Source organism: Olea europaea, unplaced genomic scaffold (assembly GCF_002742605.1).
Source record: "Olea europaea var. sylvestris unplaced genomic scaffold, O_europaea_v1 scaffold1244, whole genome shotgun sequence".
Lineage (NCBI taxonomy): Eukaryota > Viridiplantae > Streptophyta > Magnoliopsida > Lamiales > Oleaceae > Olea > Olea europaea.
Genome location: NW_019229877.1, coordinates 47,327 through 64,694, shown reverse-complemented (window position 1 = coordinate 64,694; position 17,368 = coordinate 47,327). Strand labels below are relative to the sequence as shown.

Here is a 17,368-nt window from a genome sequence, read left to right as displayed (position 1 = left end):
TTATTACGACAACAAGAAGTATATTACACATGCTGACAGTCGCAATTAGTTCTTTCACAATAAAAAAATTGCTTCTCTATCAGTTAAAGTGGTGGAAGGCAGCTTCCTCGAATGCCTTCGAACAATAATTTTATTCAAACAATGAAAATGGGTATACACTAATTATAAGTTGAATTGAACAAGAATTCTTACTCAAAAGACGAAATTCATAACTAATTGCATCATTGAATGGTGCATGCCATGGATGGTTATGTTTTGTGGTAGGATGAAAATGTCATAAGTTGGTGTATGAACCTTTTTGGGCATGTTAGGAAGAGTAAAAATATGGGAATATGTATTGTAATGATGGGAGCCACTTTGTATTTGCATGGAAAGAATAATATCAAAAGGTGTAATCCAATCCAATACATGGCTCTATAAAGTTGTAAAAATCAACTTAATTTTGCTATAAATTATAATCTTATTAACATAAACAAATTTCTCCACCTTATTCAAGAAATTCATATGTTAGACCCCAAATGAGTGGATTGTACATTTGCACGAGACATTAGGCCACGTAGTGGGAATGAACCAAAAAACTTGCAAGTCGAACAAAGATTCAATCCAAAATCAAAGAAAGGTAAGATCCAAATTCCGTTTTGTCGAATTGAGTACAAGACAATTTTTAATGTTTACTCCAATCCGAACCTTGAAAATAGAACCTAAAAAAAAAAAAATCCAAACCACAAAAAAAAAAAAAAAAAAAAAAAAAAAAAAAAAAATTCTTTAAACTCCACTCCAAAACAATTTTTAACACAAACCCTAATAAAATATAAAGAAAAATACAAATTTTGCCTTTGTTGTAGTAATCTAATAATTCCGTAGAATCAGCTGTGGCCCGTGAATTCTGTTCCTAATTGGAACGGAACCGTATCACCTACCTCCGTAAACGGACTCGTCCTACGTGGCAATGTAATACTTCGTCCTTTGTCTACGGTAGTTAAAAAGTAGTTGTTTACATTAATAACTAATCAACCTGCTTTCGGGTTTGTTTGGGTCTCACCAGTTTTGGCAAATAATTGCTTGAGACAGATCATTACAACCCCAACTCCAGCCAAAAATTGTTGTATTAATTGAAATATCGTTGCTCTTAAATTCATATGTTGGATCATTCAGATGATGATGATCGAATACCGTAAAAGATTTAACCTCTCCTATTGGTCAATAATTAATTTTCAGATGAAAAATGTGAAAGCTCGATCCTACATAATTGAAACTTCAAATTACATTATCAACATGTGTCACTAATTCTAATCTTCACAAATGTCTCAAAATTTATTGGTACAGTCATTCAACTTAAATACTTTTTAAAAGAAGTTTTATGTCAAATTGTTGGAACGCGCAATAAATTCATGCAAGAATCCAACATCTATAGACGAAATGTACATTTACAATACAGATCGAATTCCACATATCCCATGTCGCGACTTGATGGTCAAATCTCAGAGTTGGAGATTGTATCATCACAACACAAACTCGGAATATGATTATGCTATGAAAAAGGCTATTAACCAATGTGGCTAAGCTAATCCATAGTCAATGTCGATAGGGACAACAATAAGAAGAGTTCGATTAAACGTTCAAAGCTGATTTGCAATATGAAGGCAGGAGTCATGGAAAACTAAATATTGTTCTGACATAGAATAAATTTGAATATCGAAGAGATCAATGACAATAGTAAAAGATGAACACCAAGTTCAAATAGAGGACTCATACCTAAAGTCTTGTGAGAGGAATAGGGGTAGGGTGGAGCACGTGACAGTGAAATACATCGGTTTTTACTTTTCAGCAGTTGGTAAGTTGGTTAAAAAAAAAAAAAAATAGTGAAAAATCATGGAGTAAGTAAATTTATAACCACAGTTAGTCAACCCTAACCACGGTCACTGAAAATTATTTAGTTGGTTAACTGTCGTTAATTTTAACGGTTTGCGAGATCAGAGTCTATAAAACGAGGCCGTTACGTTGCCTGCAGTACTTCGTATCTCTCCCTGCATTCTCTACTCTTATCGTAAGAAATTTCCATTTTTTCTCTTCATATATCTGCTCCATTATATACATACACAGTCATATATATAGAGAGAGATACAGAGTTGTAGAATTGGCAATGGGATTTTCGAAGAAATGTGTTTCTCTGTGTTCTTTGCTGCTGCTAATGCTCTTCATTGGCGTTGCAGCCAGAGTTCAGAAAGATGAAGCCTCGAAAATTAGGTTTGTTTTTGCCTTTAAACGCTTCGGAATTTTCTGCATTTTGTGTGTGCACTGCATTCTCACCGTTCAGAATTTGCTGTTACTTACCGAGTGTGATTGTATACACTGTATGCATTGTGATCTTTGGTTGAATGTGATTTGTTATTTTTTGGTAATATTTTTCTTCACTTGCTAGAAATTCACCTAATTGAGCAGAATTTTAGAAAATTCTTCCAAATTCTAACGGAGCTCTGTTTTTTAACCTGATTTTACAGTGCTGTCGAAAAAGAGCAGTTGCACAGCTCCGAAAACTCAACAATGGCGGCAAGGTTAGGAAAACTCAGCATTTTAACTCAGTAATCTTGTTAAGTTCTTTAATACTGAGTCGACTCAGTAAAACGGCACCTAATCATTTTCTTAATCCTCATTGGACTAATAAATTCTCCTCAAATCCTAGCCCTCCATATTTCTCTCGTTAGAACAGATTAAATATAAACTGCTGGATCGCTAATTCGCTCTCAAAACAATGAATCCCAGCCTTTCATATCCAAAATTTACCAGACCTCAACCGTTTATCCGTTAATACACCAATCCTTCAACAGTCTCCTCGGATTCCTCTGTATAGAAAATCATTATTGGCTACCGAACCCCGTCTTCCCCCAAAATTGCCCTCTCACAATTCAGTTTATTCCACACCAACAATTTTATTTTACTAAAATCCAGATGGGTATTTTAGTGCTTTTACTACCCACATACCCGTGTCGCCTCACCCAAAAGTAAGTCAGTTATTAGTTAACCCTCTCTCCCTCTCTCTAAAAAATGCACTTTTTGACGATTTTAACGGTGAAGATTTGTATGTATACATATATATATCGCCGTCACCACTACATTCAGCAGCGTACAGTACTCTCTGTGTGTGTGTTTTTTGCAGTGAGTGTCGGTTGCTGACATCCCATGTGAATAATAAATGCTAATTTTGATTTTAAATAAAAGAAGAAAAAAATTGACATAGACAACTCTGAATTCGTTGAAAACGAACCTTAGTTTGTTTCTTGTTGTACGGTGTTGTACTTAAAATTTTTGTATTTTTAAGTTTTATAAATATTGATGGTTCAGGTTAGGAGAAATTGAAGAGGAGGCTTTGAATGAACATGCAGTGGATAACCCAGAAGATGTTGCAGCATCAGTTGAAATGTGGGTTCGATCTGTCTCATTTTGTTTGTTGTTCCTTTAATTTTCTCTTTTATCTGCATTTCGTGGCCAAGTACCATTCAGTTCATCCACCTGTTGCTGATGTAAGATACTAAGATCCGTGTCATACGCTAATCAACATTTGTTAATGATCACATATTTTACTACTTTTATTGAGTGGATGTTTTTTCTATGAAAGGTTTAATAATCATGATTCTTTTGCCATGTGCAGTTTCACTTTTACTACTATAGACTTTTTAAGAGGTCAATGTTGGTCTTGATTGTATTCTTTATTAAGAACAATGTGATACAGAGCTTAAAAAACTTTTCCTCTAGGCGTTCATCCATGTAGTAGAATAATTAAAAGTTACCATTTGATTGCTTAGTTTACTTGTGCACGTGTATGATATTTGATTGTAGTCGTGTATGTGAATATGTACGTGTGTGCATGCATATTAAATGCATGAAACTGTGTTGACGAAAAGTTGTGCATTTGCAGGATCACTAAAAACAGCACTGAGAGGCGAAGGCTGGGATTTTTCTCGTGTGCAACAGGCAACCCTATCGATGATTGTTGGCGTTGTGATCCCAATTGGCTGCAGAATCGCAAGCGCCTAGCTGATTGTGGTATCGGTTTTGGACGTAATGCTATTGGGGGTCGAGACGGCGAATTCTATTTAGTCACTGATCCAGGTGATCATGACGCTGTTAACCCGAGGCCTGGCACCCTACGCCATGCAGTTATTCAGGATGAGCCTCTCTGGATTGTGTTCAAGCGCGACATGGTTATAACACTGAAGCAAGAACTTATCATGAACAGCTTTAAGACCATTGATGGGCGTGGAGTCAATGTCCACATTGCTAATGGAGGGTGTATTACGATTCAGTTTATCACTAATGTGATTATTCATGGTCTGCACATCCATGACTGTAAACCATGGGGACCCCCCCCCCCCCCCACCTTTTCTGTAAGAATTTACCCTTTTGGATAATGCTGATGGTGTTGTGTGTTAAATGGAAACAGGTTATACTCTTGGGTCACAGTGATTCTTATGTGAGAGACAAGCAAATGCAAGCAACCATTGCCTACAACCATTTTGGAGAGGGTCTCATTCAAAGAATGCCAAGGTAATTAGTAAGTTCAATGTTAAATCTCATTGTTTTAGGCATCTATTGCGTTAAATGGCCCCATAATCTAATACAAGAACTTATGGAAAATGCAGGTGCAGACACGGATACTTCCACGTTGTGAACAACGACTACACTCACTGGGAGATGTATGCCATTGGTGGAAGTGCAGAGCCGACCATCAACAGCCAAGGCAACAGATATCTTGCCCCAGCCAACTCATTTGCAAAAGAGGTACTGTAGTATCAAGATTCATGATAATCACTACTATATCATCAGTACTAGAACAATTTGATTAAAATTTATGATGAACTGGTTTGATAAGGTGACAAAGAGAATTGAAACTGCTGAAAGTAAATGGAAGGGTTGGAATTGGAGATCTGAAGGTGACCTGATGCTTAACGGGGCGTATTTCACCCCGTCCGGTGCTGGAGCTTCTGCCAGCTATGCCAGAGCTTCAAGCTTAGGTGCCAAGTCTTCATCACTGATTAGCTCCATTACTTCCGGCGCCGGTGCCCTTACTTGCCGCAGTGGTCGCCAGTGCTAACAATCCTGTCCAATTACGAAAAGAAAGATTCCACTTTTACTATGAAACATTACCCTATATCAATATTACATCCATTGTTTCTCAGCCATCTATCCGTTTTACTTCCACGATTGGAAGGGCACATTTTTATTCACTACCATTCATCTCATTATCACCATTGTTGTGCAACCTCGGCCTGCTCCAGTCGAAAGATAAACAATGGTATCCTGAGAGCAGACGCTGAAGCGTTGTTCAAATCCCTAATGTTTTTCGACATATTCTGTCCAAGCCAAGATTTCTAAGCCTCTCCTAAAACCACCATATTCCTGTTATCTGTTGTAAGGGCCATCAGTCTACTTGGTGTTGGCCAAGTCTTTTATGGAACTTTAAGATGTTTTTGTAATTTTTTTCTCTTTTTCTGTATTTTAGCCTTTCTTAAGTCATACAGTCCATCGTGCGAATGTCCAAACCTAAATTATCAAAAGTTAAAAGATATTTGGAATAGATGATGCATACTAGCAAAGTTTTTATCTTGCTCTTTTGGTAAAATGAATTATTGTCAGTACTAATTGTAGATAAATACGTATACATATCTCTTACGTATGAGTTTTTACTCTTTCTGCTGTTAATTTTCATAATTACGGCATGTTAAAGCAGCATTAACCTTAATCATGAGTGTGTTAATTATTTATATCTTATAGAAATGACAAATTACCAGCAGAGAATATTCAACTTCTTAAAAGTGAGAGACTTAATAGGAAGGAAATGATGAGAAACAGAAGTGAAATGAGTCAATGAAATAAATTGGTAATGACATGGTTGGCTTAGGATTTTCTATATGTCTATATATACACATATATGTGAAAACATTACTTTCGAAGTAACATAAGGAAAGCAACTATGGACAGGGTTTAAGTTGAATAGAGGATTCACTCCTTTAACGGATTGCTCTGTGTATAAAAATTCTTATTTAATGAATTCATTTTTATTTTTATTTTTTTTGTTTCTTTCTAATTCTATTTTTGAACTTATAAAATGAAAAATATGGAATTTCCTTTTTAAGTTTTTGTATAGTTTATTTGTCACGCCACCCTAAAAAGATTCATCATAGAAGTACCTGTATATGTACCATGTGTACCTCAAGAGATAATGTTCCACGCCCCTTGATTGGAGGAGAAAATTATTCCCACCAACTCATATTTTTGCTATTATTGGAACAAAACATTCTTATTTCCAAACCTTTCACGTGTATGCTCAATGACAAAGGATGGAGAATCTCATGAAGATATCTTTGGTACGATATTTTAACCTTTTCTTTTCATTCATAATAGTATTCAATGCTGTACAATCCACCTTATCATCTCTAATCACCAAGCATTAAAAATTATTAAAAAAATACTTTATTTATACAGTCAAAGTCAAACGCTAATTTCAACTACTCTCATTAATTGACCAAACATTTCTTGAGACCCAATAATCTTCCTCCTAAAAGTTACTAATAATTTTACACGAACACTCCAAGGTATCGAGCATACCATATCAACCAATGTGATTGTGCAGCTCATGAAATGCCCACTTTGGGAATTGAAGATGATTCAAACACAGTAGTCATGCATGTGAGGTTGGGTCCACAAAACGTGAGGCTTTTGCTTTTGGCCTCCCATGACATTGGGGGCCAATTTTTAATGCATTACGCCAGCCAGCCACGCATGCTTAGCCACGTTATATGTACATGTTTATCAACACCCTAATGCAGCTGTCTTAATCAGCACAAGTCTACAAACCGAAAGTTCAATATTTAGCTCTGTATTCCTTCACTTTCACGTGATATCATCTTGTCTCACATAAATATTCAGCCTTTCTATCAATTCTAGATTAGTCGGTTGGGTTTTTCATACAGGAATTAGGTTGCAACGATGAACAGACAGAACCAATGGTAATCATCCTAGATATCAGACAGGATAGATGGTTATTTTTTGTTTGGGTGGGGGTATAATTATAAATCTATAGACATCAAAACAAAAACTACATAATCTTCCTATGTACTGAGCGTAAGATTTATATGAGAAATTACTAAAGAAGAATTTGATATCAGAAATGAACTCAAGTTATTCATTTAATTTCACCAATATGATATAACAATCATATTCCTGAATATTTTTGAAGTTACCGGCAAAGTAATAACTAATAACTGACTATTTTCTTGAGTGACATGTAGTTTTTATAAAACAGAAATATGTGATTCCAAGAAAGCACATATCTCACTGTTGGATACTTGGATCTGTCTCAAAAGTATAATTAGCCTCAGCAAAGTGGGATTTCACCAAAGCAAGAGCCTGCGAACGGTGAGAAATTTTGTTCTTCTCTTCCTTCGGCATTTCAGCATAACTGAAACATGAATAGTTAAGTTAGCTTGTTCTTGTCATGTCACCAATAAACAAAACCATTGTGTCAGAACTCACAGGAAATGAGCCACAGAGTCGGAAGATGTACTTACGTTTGGTCATAGCCATCAGGTTGAAAGATTGGATCCCAGCCAAAATCCTTTGGTCCCCTCAGAGGAACTATTTTTCCCTGCAATGCCAGCGACAAATTGCATCAATTCTGCTGTTAGTTATCGTTGTCTATCCACAATCCAGCTCGATGCACAAAATACATGTGCACTCAGACTTCCTCCAAAATGTTCGTTAATATCTGATTTAGCAGTTTGTTAAAAACTATAATACATTATTAACGAATCAATGACAGTAAGATATTAAAATTACTGACGACAAATTGCATAGAGATAAAACATAGCCCAACAAGTTACTACTATATTTAATTAAAAGGTACAGGTAAAAAGTGCAAGCATAGTCATGAACGTGGGAGATCATCCAAAACATCTACTTACAGTAATAATTTAAAGTAATCTATAATCTTTGAAATGCTTTCATAGGAACTTCCTTTCTCAATCAATTGGACCAGTATCTAAATAGGACAATTATTCTCTAGCTTGAGGTGTACCTAATCCACACGGGAAAGTATTGTGCTCCAAGAAGATGAACAGAAATGTGACAGTAGCATTTATATCAGAATGCAAAAGTTTTGAGCCATTAGTGTTTTATCAGTTAGAAAAATTTATCTCTATCTCATACTTCAGGATGGGTATTAACCTCTTCAGTATCTTTTTGTAATGTGTATGGGAGCATGAATACTCCACTTGAAAGTATAGTCGCAAATATGACAATTTTCCCTCCATGTATAGAAAAAGCATCATCTTATAAAATCCTTCAGTTAATTGGCATTAGTAATCACAAATGTAATGGTACGAAAAGCAAAAACTAAAGCTGTAAACAACCTGAGATTAAGTTGGTAAAATTCGGGCTATTGATGTCCAAACTTTCAATCTGGTTCGAGCTCAAAGGCAAGACAATGCAAACTCCAAAATTAAGCACAAGTTCGATCAGATTGAACCTTCTGAAAATTAAGCTTGAGCTAGATACAAGCCCATATATTGTTATTTCTATTTGGAATTATGTTAGGAAATCATCCACCGCCTAAATCACCTATTATGTCAAAACCAAAGAATCATTTCATTATGTCAAGAAATGCTCTATGATGCATGATAGGGTCTGCATTCAGAAGGTGTAAAAACTCAGCATCACAATTGAAATCTACCCATAGCCAGAAGTCTTGATTTCTACAATTTTTCACATCTCACCATAAAGGCTGCACAAAGCTTTCTATTAGCAGATCCTATCAGTAAATCTATTTTCCTGGGATAGATCATAGATACTTACACAATCAACAGCTTCACGCAAGAATCAATCGATATATAAAATAGTTATGTTATAACCATGACAATGTAAATTTTCAGAAGTGTAATTCACAATTTAAAAACTGATGATGAATGTGGATAACCTAAGAGATGATTTCACATAAATATTTAGAATTTATTGAGTCAAAGATCTTAATAATTGTATTATCATGTTACAAACAGTTTTGAACAATAAGTAATTTAAAACGAAAATTCCCACTGAAGGGGAAATTGCTTAGTGTTTTATCCAGCAAAAATACAAGAAATCACAAATCAAACAAATCAAGATCATTTATATAATAGGAAATCCATGTCTAATATAGATGTTGTAAATCAAGACAAATTGCAAATTTATAAATATTCATTTCTTTGTCTGCCTTTTTTAATACCTAAAATCTGTAAATCATAACAGGGATCGTATACAAGCAGGATCTGCTAATTGAAAAAATAAAATAAAATAAATAAATAAATATATATATATATACACACTGTGGAATATATATTAACATGGCGTTCTTTTTTTCTAATAACCACAAGCACAACATACATTATACTGTAAATGAAATAACATAATTAAAATGGAATAAATAAATATCAGACTTTTGTTTTCTTTGTTCTTTCTCTTTTTTTTTTTTTTTTTTTTCTTTTGGCAAGAAAAGATCAAGCTTTAGGGCCTGTGGGATTAATCGATGTGCGCATAAGCTGGCCTAGACACCCATGGTCTTTAAAAAAAAAAAAAAAAAGATCAAACTGCAGTAGCACTTTTCTTCAGTTAGAATCAGAATACTGACAAATATTAAATGCCTGCCTTTTGCTCATCAATTACAGCTTCCATATTTCATCAGATAAAGAAACCATCAAAACTTATAATATTTTTATTTTGTGCTGGAGGCCAAGCAAGAAAAAGTGGAGAACATTACGCTGTGAATAAAGAATTTTATCATTTCATTAGTTGCTTCCTTTCGAAAATAAAGAGAAAAATAAGGATGCTTCTCAGTTCTCACTTATACAAGTAACACCGGGAAAACTGTAATCTAGTACTCAATGCAGGAAAACCATAAATTTCATTCTTCATCATCAGTGCATTTCAATCCGATGTTTACATTATATACTTAACAAGTCTTTATACGTAAAAATTGGGATTTGATCCATTAACAGCTAAAACAATTTTTTATACGTAAAAATTGGGATTTGATCCATTAACAGCTAAAACAATTTTTTTCCTTCTGTTTTCCTTTTTGTTTCATTCTTTTTTAAGAAGGCACCGAGCTTCAGGAGTTGTAGAGGTTCAAGTTCTGCACACCTCAGATGCATTAAAGAGTCCTAACAACCAGGTTCTCAACAAAAACTTTGAAGTTATTCGTATCAACGTAAATAGACAGTTCTCAATTTTTAGTTCAAGTTAAGAGCCTTATAAGGAAACTCACACACAGTTTGGGAGCCGAGACAACTCATGAGACTTTGTCCTTAGTTATTTCATCCCAAGAATGCAAAACTTGATCCCTTGCCACTCTAGGAGTAGTTTGTTTTCAGAAACAAAATTTTTTGCTTTTGTATCTAAAACATCAGTTGATATACCCCACCAACAGTTGAGGAATAAAGTTGAAGAGAGGCACAATAAATTTTCCTCAATAATGAGGGCAGCATAGTCTTTACACATTTTCAATTGACACTAGCTGTCGAAGCACTTGATAGCAACAAAGACACCTCTCGCACTCCAGATTACCAGTTTTATTTCATTTATTTGTAATTTCAAATTATATTTACATTTTAAGTTGAAAATATGACTGGGCAGGAACTAGATCAAATCCTCTATACAAATGCATGTAAGAGGAACCTGCAATGTATGCTGTAATGGATAGAATATTATCGCTACATTTCCTTCACAATTTTCCTGGTCTTTTTATGTTTACCTTTCAAATTTCTAATTTTCTTTCACTTCCGGTGTTTCTTTCTTACGTATCACCCAAATTGTTAAGCCCAGTTCAGTAACAATTAACCAATTAGTATGGAAGAAAATTGGGTTGTGACATCTATTTATTGGAATACAAAGTACAAAACAATAATATGCTTTGTTCTGAAAGCACAGAATCATACCGCTGTTTTTCCCAAAAAGGTAATTGGATCAGCATTTGGCCCGAGAGAAAGAGAGAATACACAGAGAGCATACGCCGATTTATCCTCATATGCCATCAATAAATTGTTCAAACCTAGTAGAGAATAAAAATAAGCAACTTTCTAAATAAAGATATGGGGAGGGTTAAAAGGATGAATGTGCAATAATTGTTCATAAAAAGAAACCATGGAAAGTGGCAATACCTTCATGACCAATCTTTTCAAGAAACCACTTGCTGCAAATTTTTCCGATTAAGTAGGGCTCATAAAAAACATAAGAAACAGGGGTGTTAATAAAATATTGTGGAAAGATAATATATTCATTCTATCTGGGGCAATGGCATCTTTGGCAGAGTTAAAATTTTTTTGGCAAGATCATAATAAACATTACACTTTGAAGGAGGACAAATCCCATAATGTTGTTGACTTTTAATTTTGAATATTACTAGCTCAAAATCCTCATTGCCAGTAACAATTTTATCATTCAAAGACAAAAGCAAATGTTTTCTTTTTCATTAGTATCTAAGTAAAGTATCTTACACAGATTTTAGAAAAGTTACCACAACTAGAGAAGATGATTGTGAAAGAAGGAAAGTGAATCTACAGGTGAGATGTGAGATACAGAATTGAGTCCAAGCTGTTCACCATATAATTGAAGCTTGAATTGAAGCAAATAAGAGCTCTCAAATATTATACATTTCGTACAGTTATAATTAATCAATATGCCTTTAAAATAATTAAACATCTTATGAGTTATGTCCGTTAGGTGGCTCAAGCTCAACAAAGATTTAATAGTGCTAAGCTTGAATGAACCAAATCAGACAAGTCAGATCATGAGCCTAAAATGGTCTATTAGAGTAATGATCTCATTAACATTATATGTAAATCATATCCTAGTAAAAGAAAAATCAATCAAAGCAGAGAGGAAAAAAATGATCATTTAGCTTCCGTTTGACAAAATCTTATAAATAATCAAACTTCATTTTCAATCACACATCCCAATAGACCCATAAGTACAATCCACTTATCCACCACTCATTTCTATCTATTTATAAATTCTTCCCAAATGAAGGCTTAGTACATGAAGTTATCAATCTTCAATAATGATAAGGTACACAGAATCGACATAATTGATTTAGATTCACGAAACATGACTCAGAGAAGTAAATTTGGATGTCATGGTGCCCTTTACCCTAGGAATGCTGCCCAAAAAAAAAGAATGCCATGTTCAACTTCCACTTTTTCAGTTGCTGAATTAAGAGTTTGCTTGAGTGTCACCTCATTTGATTTTACCTGGGAAGGTGAAATTCTCCAACTTTACAAAATTTGCATTGGCCTTTCTTTTCTTTTTTTTTTTCTTTTTTGGATATTAATATTTGGTGATCAATTGGTTTGTTAAAAAGAACAATCTTGAATTGGAATTATATAGTAAAAGATTAAGTTGTTCTATATTGATTACAGAAATCAAATCCCATCAAGAAGCGGATCTAAGGCTTGATTTCTTCATTGGAAAGAAGATAAGGGGGTGGGTGGCGACGGTGACGGGATGACGCTAGGCGGACGATGGGGTGAGTTGTGATGGGTGGTTCTTGGTTTTGGTTTTGGAGGGTAGGTATGTGTATAGTGTGGAGGAGATGAAGTGTATTTGTTTTTAGTCTTTAATTTTAATTATTTTATTTTAATTGTTTTAGCATGAAAATATAAATTTACCATTTTAACCTTTTGAAATTAGTCAATATTTGGTCAAATAATTGACTTTTTGTCAGCTAATGAATGATCTAACAGAATTTGTTAAATTGGACTTCAGGTGCTAATTTTTGAAATGTTTGGTATCGTGGATCCTTACACATTAAAAGTTTGGATCAAGTCTGCATAAAAATTTAAGGTTTGGTACTGCAGTTGTAATTTTTCCTATTTTTATACAAAAAAAAAAAAAAAAAAAAATTACTCCATGCTTCAAGAATTTGTACCATACGCTGGCATTGTAAACAATCATAATTACATACATACTGTGTGCACGTCTATAATTGAGTAGTCATATGAACGTCAATTACCTCTTTAGCAGCTATTCGAGCCTTCTCTTTGGAAATGTCTTCAGGCTCTCCTTGTAGTTCCGGCACTGTTCATTTACTATTAAATTAATGAAAGCGTGTTCATATCCGAACATACAAACACAGGCATACATAAACAGAGATATGTAATAACGTACGATCGAGCTTGAGGGAACGGAAGGGGATGGAGTTGCCTAGTATGGCACGGACTTCTTCAAGTTTCTTGGCGTTACCCGTTACAAATGTCACCGGCTGTAATAGCGCCGCCGCCGCCCTCCCCGTCGCTGCCATTTCCGCCGCTTTTCTTCTTTTTCTGAATCCGATTTGCCAAGAAATTAGGGGAGTGGAGAAAATAACGGAACGAAAAGGTTTTAGATTCTTGGGGTTTTGCTTATGAATAATGCTACTTTCCCGGAGAATATGTGACATAAAAAAAAATGACCATACTTTAAAAAAAGGATTAATCTTCTTGTATATTGAGGCCTCCATGGTCTCCAATAGGGGACCTCTATGTGTACATTATGAACACCATTATGAAAGCTCATATGTATTTCTAGCATCCTTTTTTAAATAATTCAATGTCACGTGATATTATATCAATCATTATGTCTATATAGCATGATTGAATTTAGATTTAGATGAAGAGAAGTTAGAATTTAGAAGAGTTTTTAAAGAAAATTTGTCTAGCGCGACTTCCTTTAAAAATATTTTCAAAATTAAAAGTTTTTTAGAAATTAATTTTCAAATAAAAATTAGGCACCGTTTGATAGACACCAATTTTTTAGGAAAAATGGAATTAGAATGCCTATTTTCAACTTTTGTGTGTTTGATAGTGTTATACTTTCAATGAAAATTAAATTCTTGAATTTCTTGGGAGTTGTAATTTTCTAGTTTTTGTAGTTGACTTTTTTTGTAGTGAAAATAGATTCTAAGAATTATTGTAAAAATATTTCAAAGACAAGCGAACATCAAAAGATAGATGATTTGTTTGAATTTTTTTTTTTTTTTTTTTGGGCAATGGAAACAAATTTCATCCTCAATACCAATAAATTTCATCCCTAAAATTGACAATTTTCATGTAAAATAAAGTCTAACGGACACAAAATTCCATTTTTATTTCAATATTTTTCACGTGAAAAATTATAGCATTCAAACAGGAAAATAATTTCTAGACAATTTAATTATCTGAAATTTGTTTTCTTTCCACCCAAATTTCATCTTTACAATCAAATGGACCTCCTCATATTCTATTTCTAGGGGCAAAGGTTTTGGGAGTTCAGGATTTAGTCTAGTATAAGTTAGGATATCTGGATATCAAAAAAAAGCCTGCTTTTTGAACTGGCAAAAGACAGGCTTAGCCCCCGTTTGGCCCCCTTTTTGGTAATAAAAATGGAAGGAATAGTATTTTATTGAAAAAATGAGTGGTTAAAAAAGAAGGAAAAATTTTCGATTTACTTGTAATATTATTTTATAAAATATTGTGTGATTGAAAATAGGAGAGAGAAAAATAAAATGTAATAAAATGTAATTTAATGGGGATTAAAGAGGGGCTTAAAAACATGAGCACCCTATTGGAGGGGACATGGAGCCCATATATTTTGGCCTGTCTTTTGGCCGCCCCTGTGGCTTTATTCTGTATAAAGCAAATGTCAAAATCACGGTACGGAGATAAATTTTAACTAATTGAGAAAGCTATTTGAGATTAACTTTTAAAAAAATTCTTCTAGCCAATAAAGGGCTCACTTAACATTACTTTTTAAAAAGTTAAAATGAATTTTTGAGATGCTGAAGTTAATTTTTGGTTAATTTTATAAAAAAATTTCTCCTAATTAAAAGAATTTCTAGATAAAGGTCGTCAAAAGTATTTCTTTAAAAGTTCTTTTGGAAAAGAAAACTCTTTTAAAATTAATCTTTATATACTAATTAGGTAGTTTACTTAGCTTAAGTACCTTTTTTTTTTATAAGAAGTAAAAGCAGGAGTTCTGTTAAATGGGTCCAAATTATTTTTAAAAAATTATCCAAACATATCCTAAAAAAAAAAGTAATGTTATTTGCAGTTAAAACTGTCAGTAGTCGTCCTATGTGGCATACACTTGACAATTTGGTATTTGATACATAGATATGGTAGTTATTTTTTGAATTATACATCAAATAAAAAACTGCCAAGTATACGCCACATAGGGCGACTGTCGGTAGTTTTCACTACAAATAGCATTATTCAAAAAAAAAACCTTTTTATATCAAAAATAGTTTTCGACTTTTCAAAAATTATATCATGGACCCTTAAACCTGTTATTTATTCTTATTCAAAATAGAGTTTTGCTAAATTTTGAGTTTGTACAAATGTGAATCTAACTTCAATATTGATTTCCCTTCTCCTGCTAACTTTTTTTCACTTTCTATATTCTCCATCATGTGGCAATCTAGTAATTATAGTACATAAGAAATATGTAAAGTGTTCATGATTCTTCGATCTTCTCTATTATATATTCCAATATCCTCACGTAGATAATCATATGACATGATAGAGAAAATTGTTTGTTAAATTTGTGCAGCATGATTGACTTATAAGTAAGGATATCAATTCGACTCGTCGACTCGAAAGGTTCGTGCACAACTCTTAAAAACCTAAGAGCCAAGCCTCATTTTTGGGCAACGACCCACGTGATTGATTAATATATTAACATTAATCAGTCAAAAATTATTTATTTTACCTATAATTAAATATTTTAAGCTTAGCCAAACATGTTGATCAAGCATGTTTGGCCTCGCTTATAACTAAAAAAGATGTAAACTTGGAGCTATTTTGAGCATAACCAAAACAACTTATTTAAGTTACTAAATATTAAATAAATTCATAAAGCAAAGCATAAAAATCACTTTAAACAATTCGCTTCGTCTCAATTGATTGAGTTCATTGTTACTCGATCAAGGTCAATGATTCAATAATTAAATCGAAAGTAAAAACAAAAACTCGCTCGAAAGATTAGTTAAAAAATTTCACCCTACACTACACTACTCTTTTTTATCGTCCAGTTTGTCCTTGAAAACTTCAGTGGCAACTTTAGCAGTGTCCCAAACATCTTTCCCCTTTTTAGTATCAGCTGTCTCTGCAGCTTTCTCAAGTCCCTTGTTAGCTGCATTGGCAATCACCTGACCAAAAATTTATTGAAATATAATTTAGAATTTACCATAAGTGATTATTTACCGAGACAAAATATTCACAGTAGAAAGAATAAAAACTTCACTACTGATGTGATAAGAGAACTTTAAACTATGCGTAAAGTTATCTAGTCACGAAATTTTTATCCCATTCACTAAAGGCATGAGATCAATTTCAAAAAAATAAAAATAAAGTGTAAATAATTAAGAATAGAAAGATTATTCGCCTATTCGGTGCTGATTTTGCAAAGAAATTTTTTGATCGATCATTAGCTTGAAAGGTGGATTCCATCCGTGAGTACAAAGGTCAACGGCTTGAAAAATCAGCACCGAACAGGAGTTATGTTTTTAGAGAATTACGTACAGTTCCAGCAGTCTTAGCGATTTTATCAGTCACAACTTTACCAACACGTTTCACTTCTTGAACCACTTCTTGTGTACCATCTTTCACTGATTCTGCAGCTTCAATCACTTTTCCACATGTCTCTTTATCAATCTTCGCCTTTTGAACATCAATATTCATAAATAAATCAAGAAAAAAAAACTTTATTATTATGTGTTTATTTGGACAGTATGCATATACGTATTTTCCAAAAAAATCGAAAAAAACACAGTAAAAGAAACAAACTCACAGCATTGTGAGATGGCCTTGTGGCAGAGACGAACCACCTAAAAATCCATGCACTTTTGAAGAATGTTTTTTCATTGGGAATGCATTTGGATAATGCTCTGAAATTTGCCATTTTCCTTTGTAATTTTTTTATTTTTTATTTTCTAATGAACTGGTCTTTGTTAGTTATATGAAAAGGAACTGCCAATGGGAAAACCATTCTATTGTTGAGAAAAATCCGCTGGATTTGTGGTTGAGGAGGAATAGTGCATTTTTCATCGTGATCTATAGACTCAATTTCATAAATATAATTTACCAATAGAAATTCTCTCACGGATAAAGTAAAAAAAAATAAATATTATTATCGATTGTGTTCATGTGATTATATAAATAAAATTATCTGAATAAAAATTTTGCCATTATATAAAAAGTAAAAAATTAAATTTTCATTCGAAAAATCTAATTGTACTAAAACGTATATTTAAGATTTACAAAGAGAAATTCAAATTGTTTGAATTAGAAATACTTGGGAGAAGATGCATAAAATTTGGGAGAAATCACTT

General features: G+C 33.4%; 2 protein-coding genes and 1 pseudogene across 2 annotated transcripts; 1 reads left to right on the top strand and 2 right to left on the bottom strand.

The window, feature by feature from the left end:
* Positions 1-2,025: 2,025 nt before the first annotated feature.
* On the top strand, positions 2,026-5,603 carry LOC111374389 (annotated as a pseudogene).
* A 1,552-nt stretch (positions 5,604-7,155) lies between these two features.
* Positions 7,156-13,468, bottom strand: LOC111374410 (inosine triphosphate pyrophosphatase). The gene is made up of 6 exons (XM_022997079.1): positions 13,192-13,468; positions 13,028-13,101; positions 11,187-11,307; positions 10,965-11,077; positions 7,569-7,645; positions 7,156-7,459 (listed from the first exon to the last, which is right to left on the bottom strand). The coding sequence occupies exons 1-6, from the start codon at positions 13,460-13,462 to the stop codon at positions 7,333-7,335; spliced, it is 783 nt and encodes a 260-aa protein (XP_022852847.1). The 5' UTR covers positions 13,463-13,468; the 3' UTR covers positions 7,156-7,332.
* A 2,473-nt stretch (positions 13,469-15,941) lies between these two features.
* On the bottom strand, positions 15,942-16,959 carry LOC111374387. The gene is made up of 3 exons (XM_022997053.1): positions 16,828-16,959; positions 16,560-16,697; positions 15,942-16,186 (listed from the first exon to the last, which is right to left on the bottom strand). The coding sequence occupies exons 1-3, from the start codon at positions 16,936-16,938 to the stop codon at positions 16,049-16,051; spliced, it is 387 nt and encodes a 128-aa protein (XP_022852821.1). The 5' UTR covers positions 16,939-16,959; the 3' UTR covers positions 15,942-16,048.
* Positions 16,960-17,368: the final 409 nt, after the last annotated feature.

Excerpts from the sequence above, each read along its gene's own strand:
- LOC111374410 (XM_022997079.1), bottom strand. The coding sequence starts at position 13,462 with ATGTCACATATTCTCCGGGAAAGTAGCATTATTCATAAGCAAAACCCC. Across the intron at positions 11,078-11,186 it reads TGAAAAGATTGGTCATGAAG|GTTTGAACAATTTATTGATG; the intron begins GTATTGCCACTT and ends ATTCTCTACTAG. Across the intron at positions 7,646-10,964 it reads CCTTTTTGGGAAAAACAGCG|GGAAAAATAGTTCCTCTGAG; the intron begins GTATGATTCTGT and ends CTGGCATTGCAG.
- LOC111374387 (XM_022997053.1), bottom strand. The coding sequence starts at position 16,938 with ATGGCAAATTTCAGAGCATTATCCAAATGCATTCCCAATGAAAAAACA. Across the intron at positions 16,698-16,827 it reads CAAGGCCATCTCACAATGCT|GCGAAGATTGATAAAGAGAC; the intron begins GTGAGTTTGTTT and ends GATGTTCAAAAG. Across the intron at positions 16,187-16,559 it reads TCGCTAAGACTGCTGGAACT|GTGATTGCCAATGCAGCTAA; the intron begins GTACGTAATTCT and ends ATTTTTGGTCAG.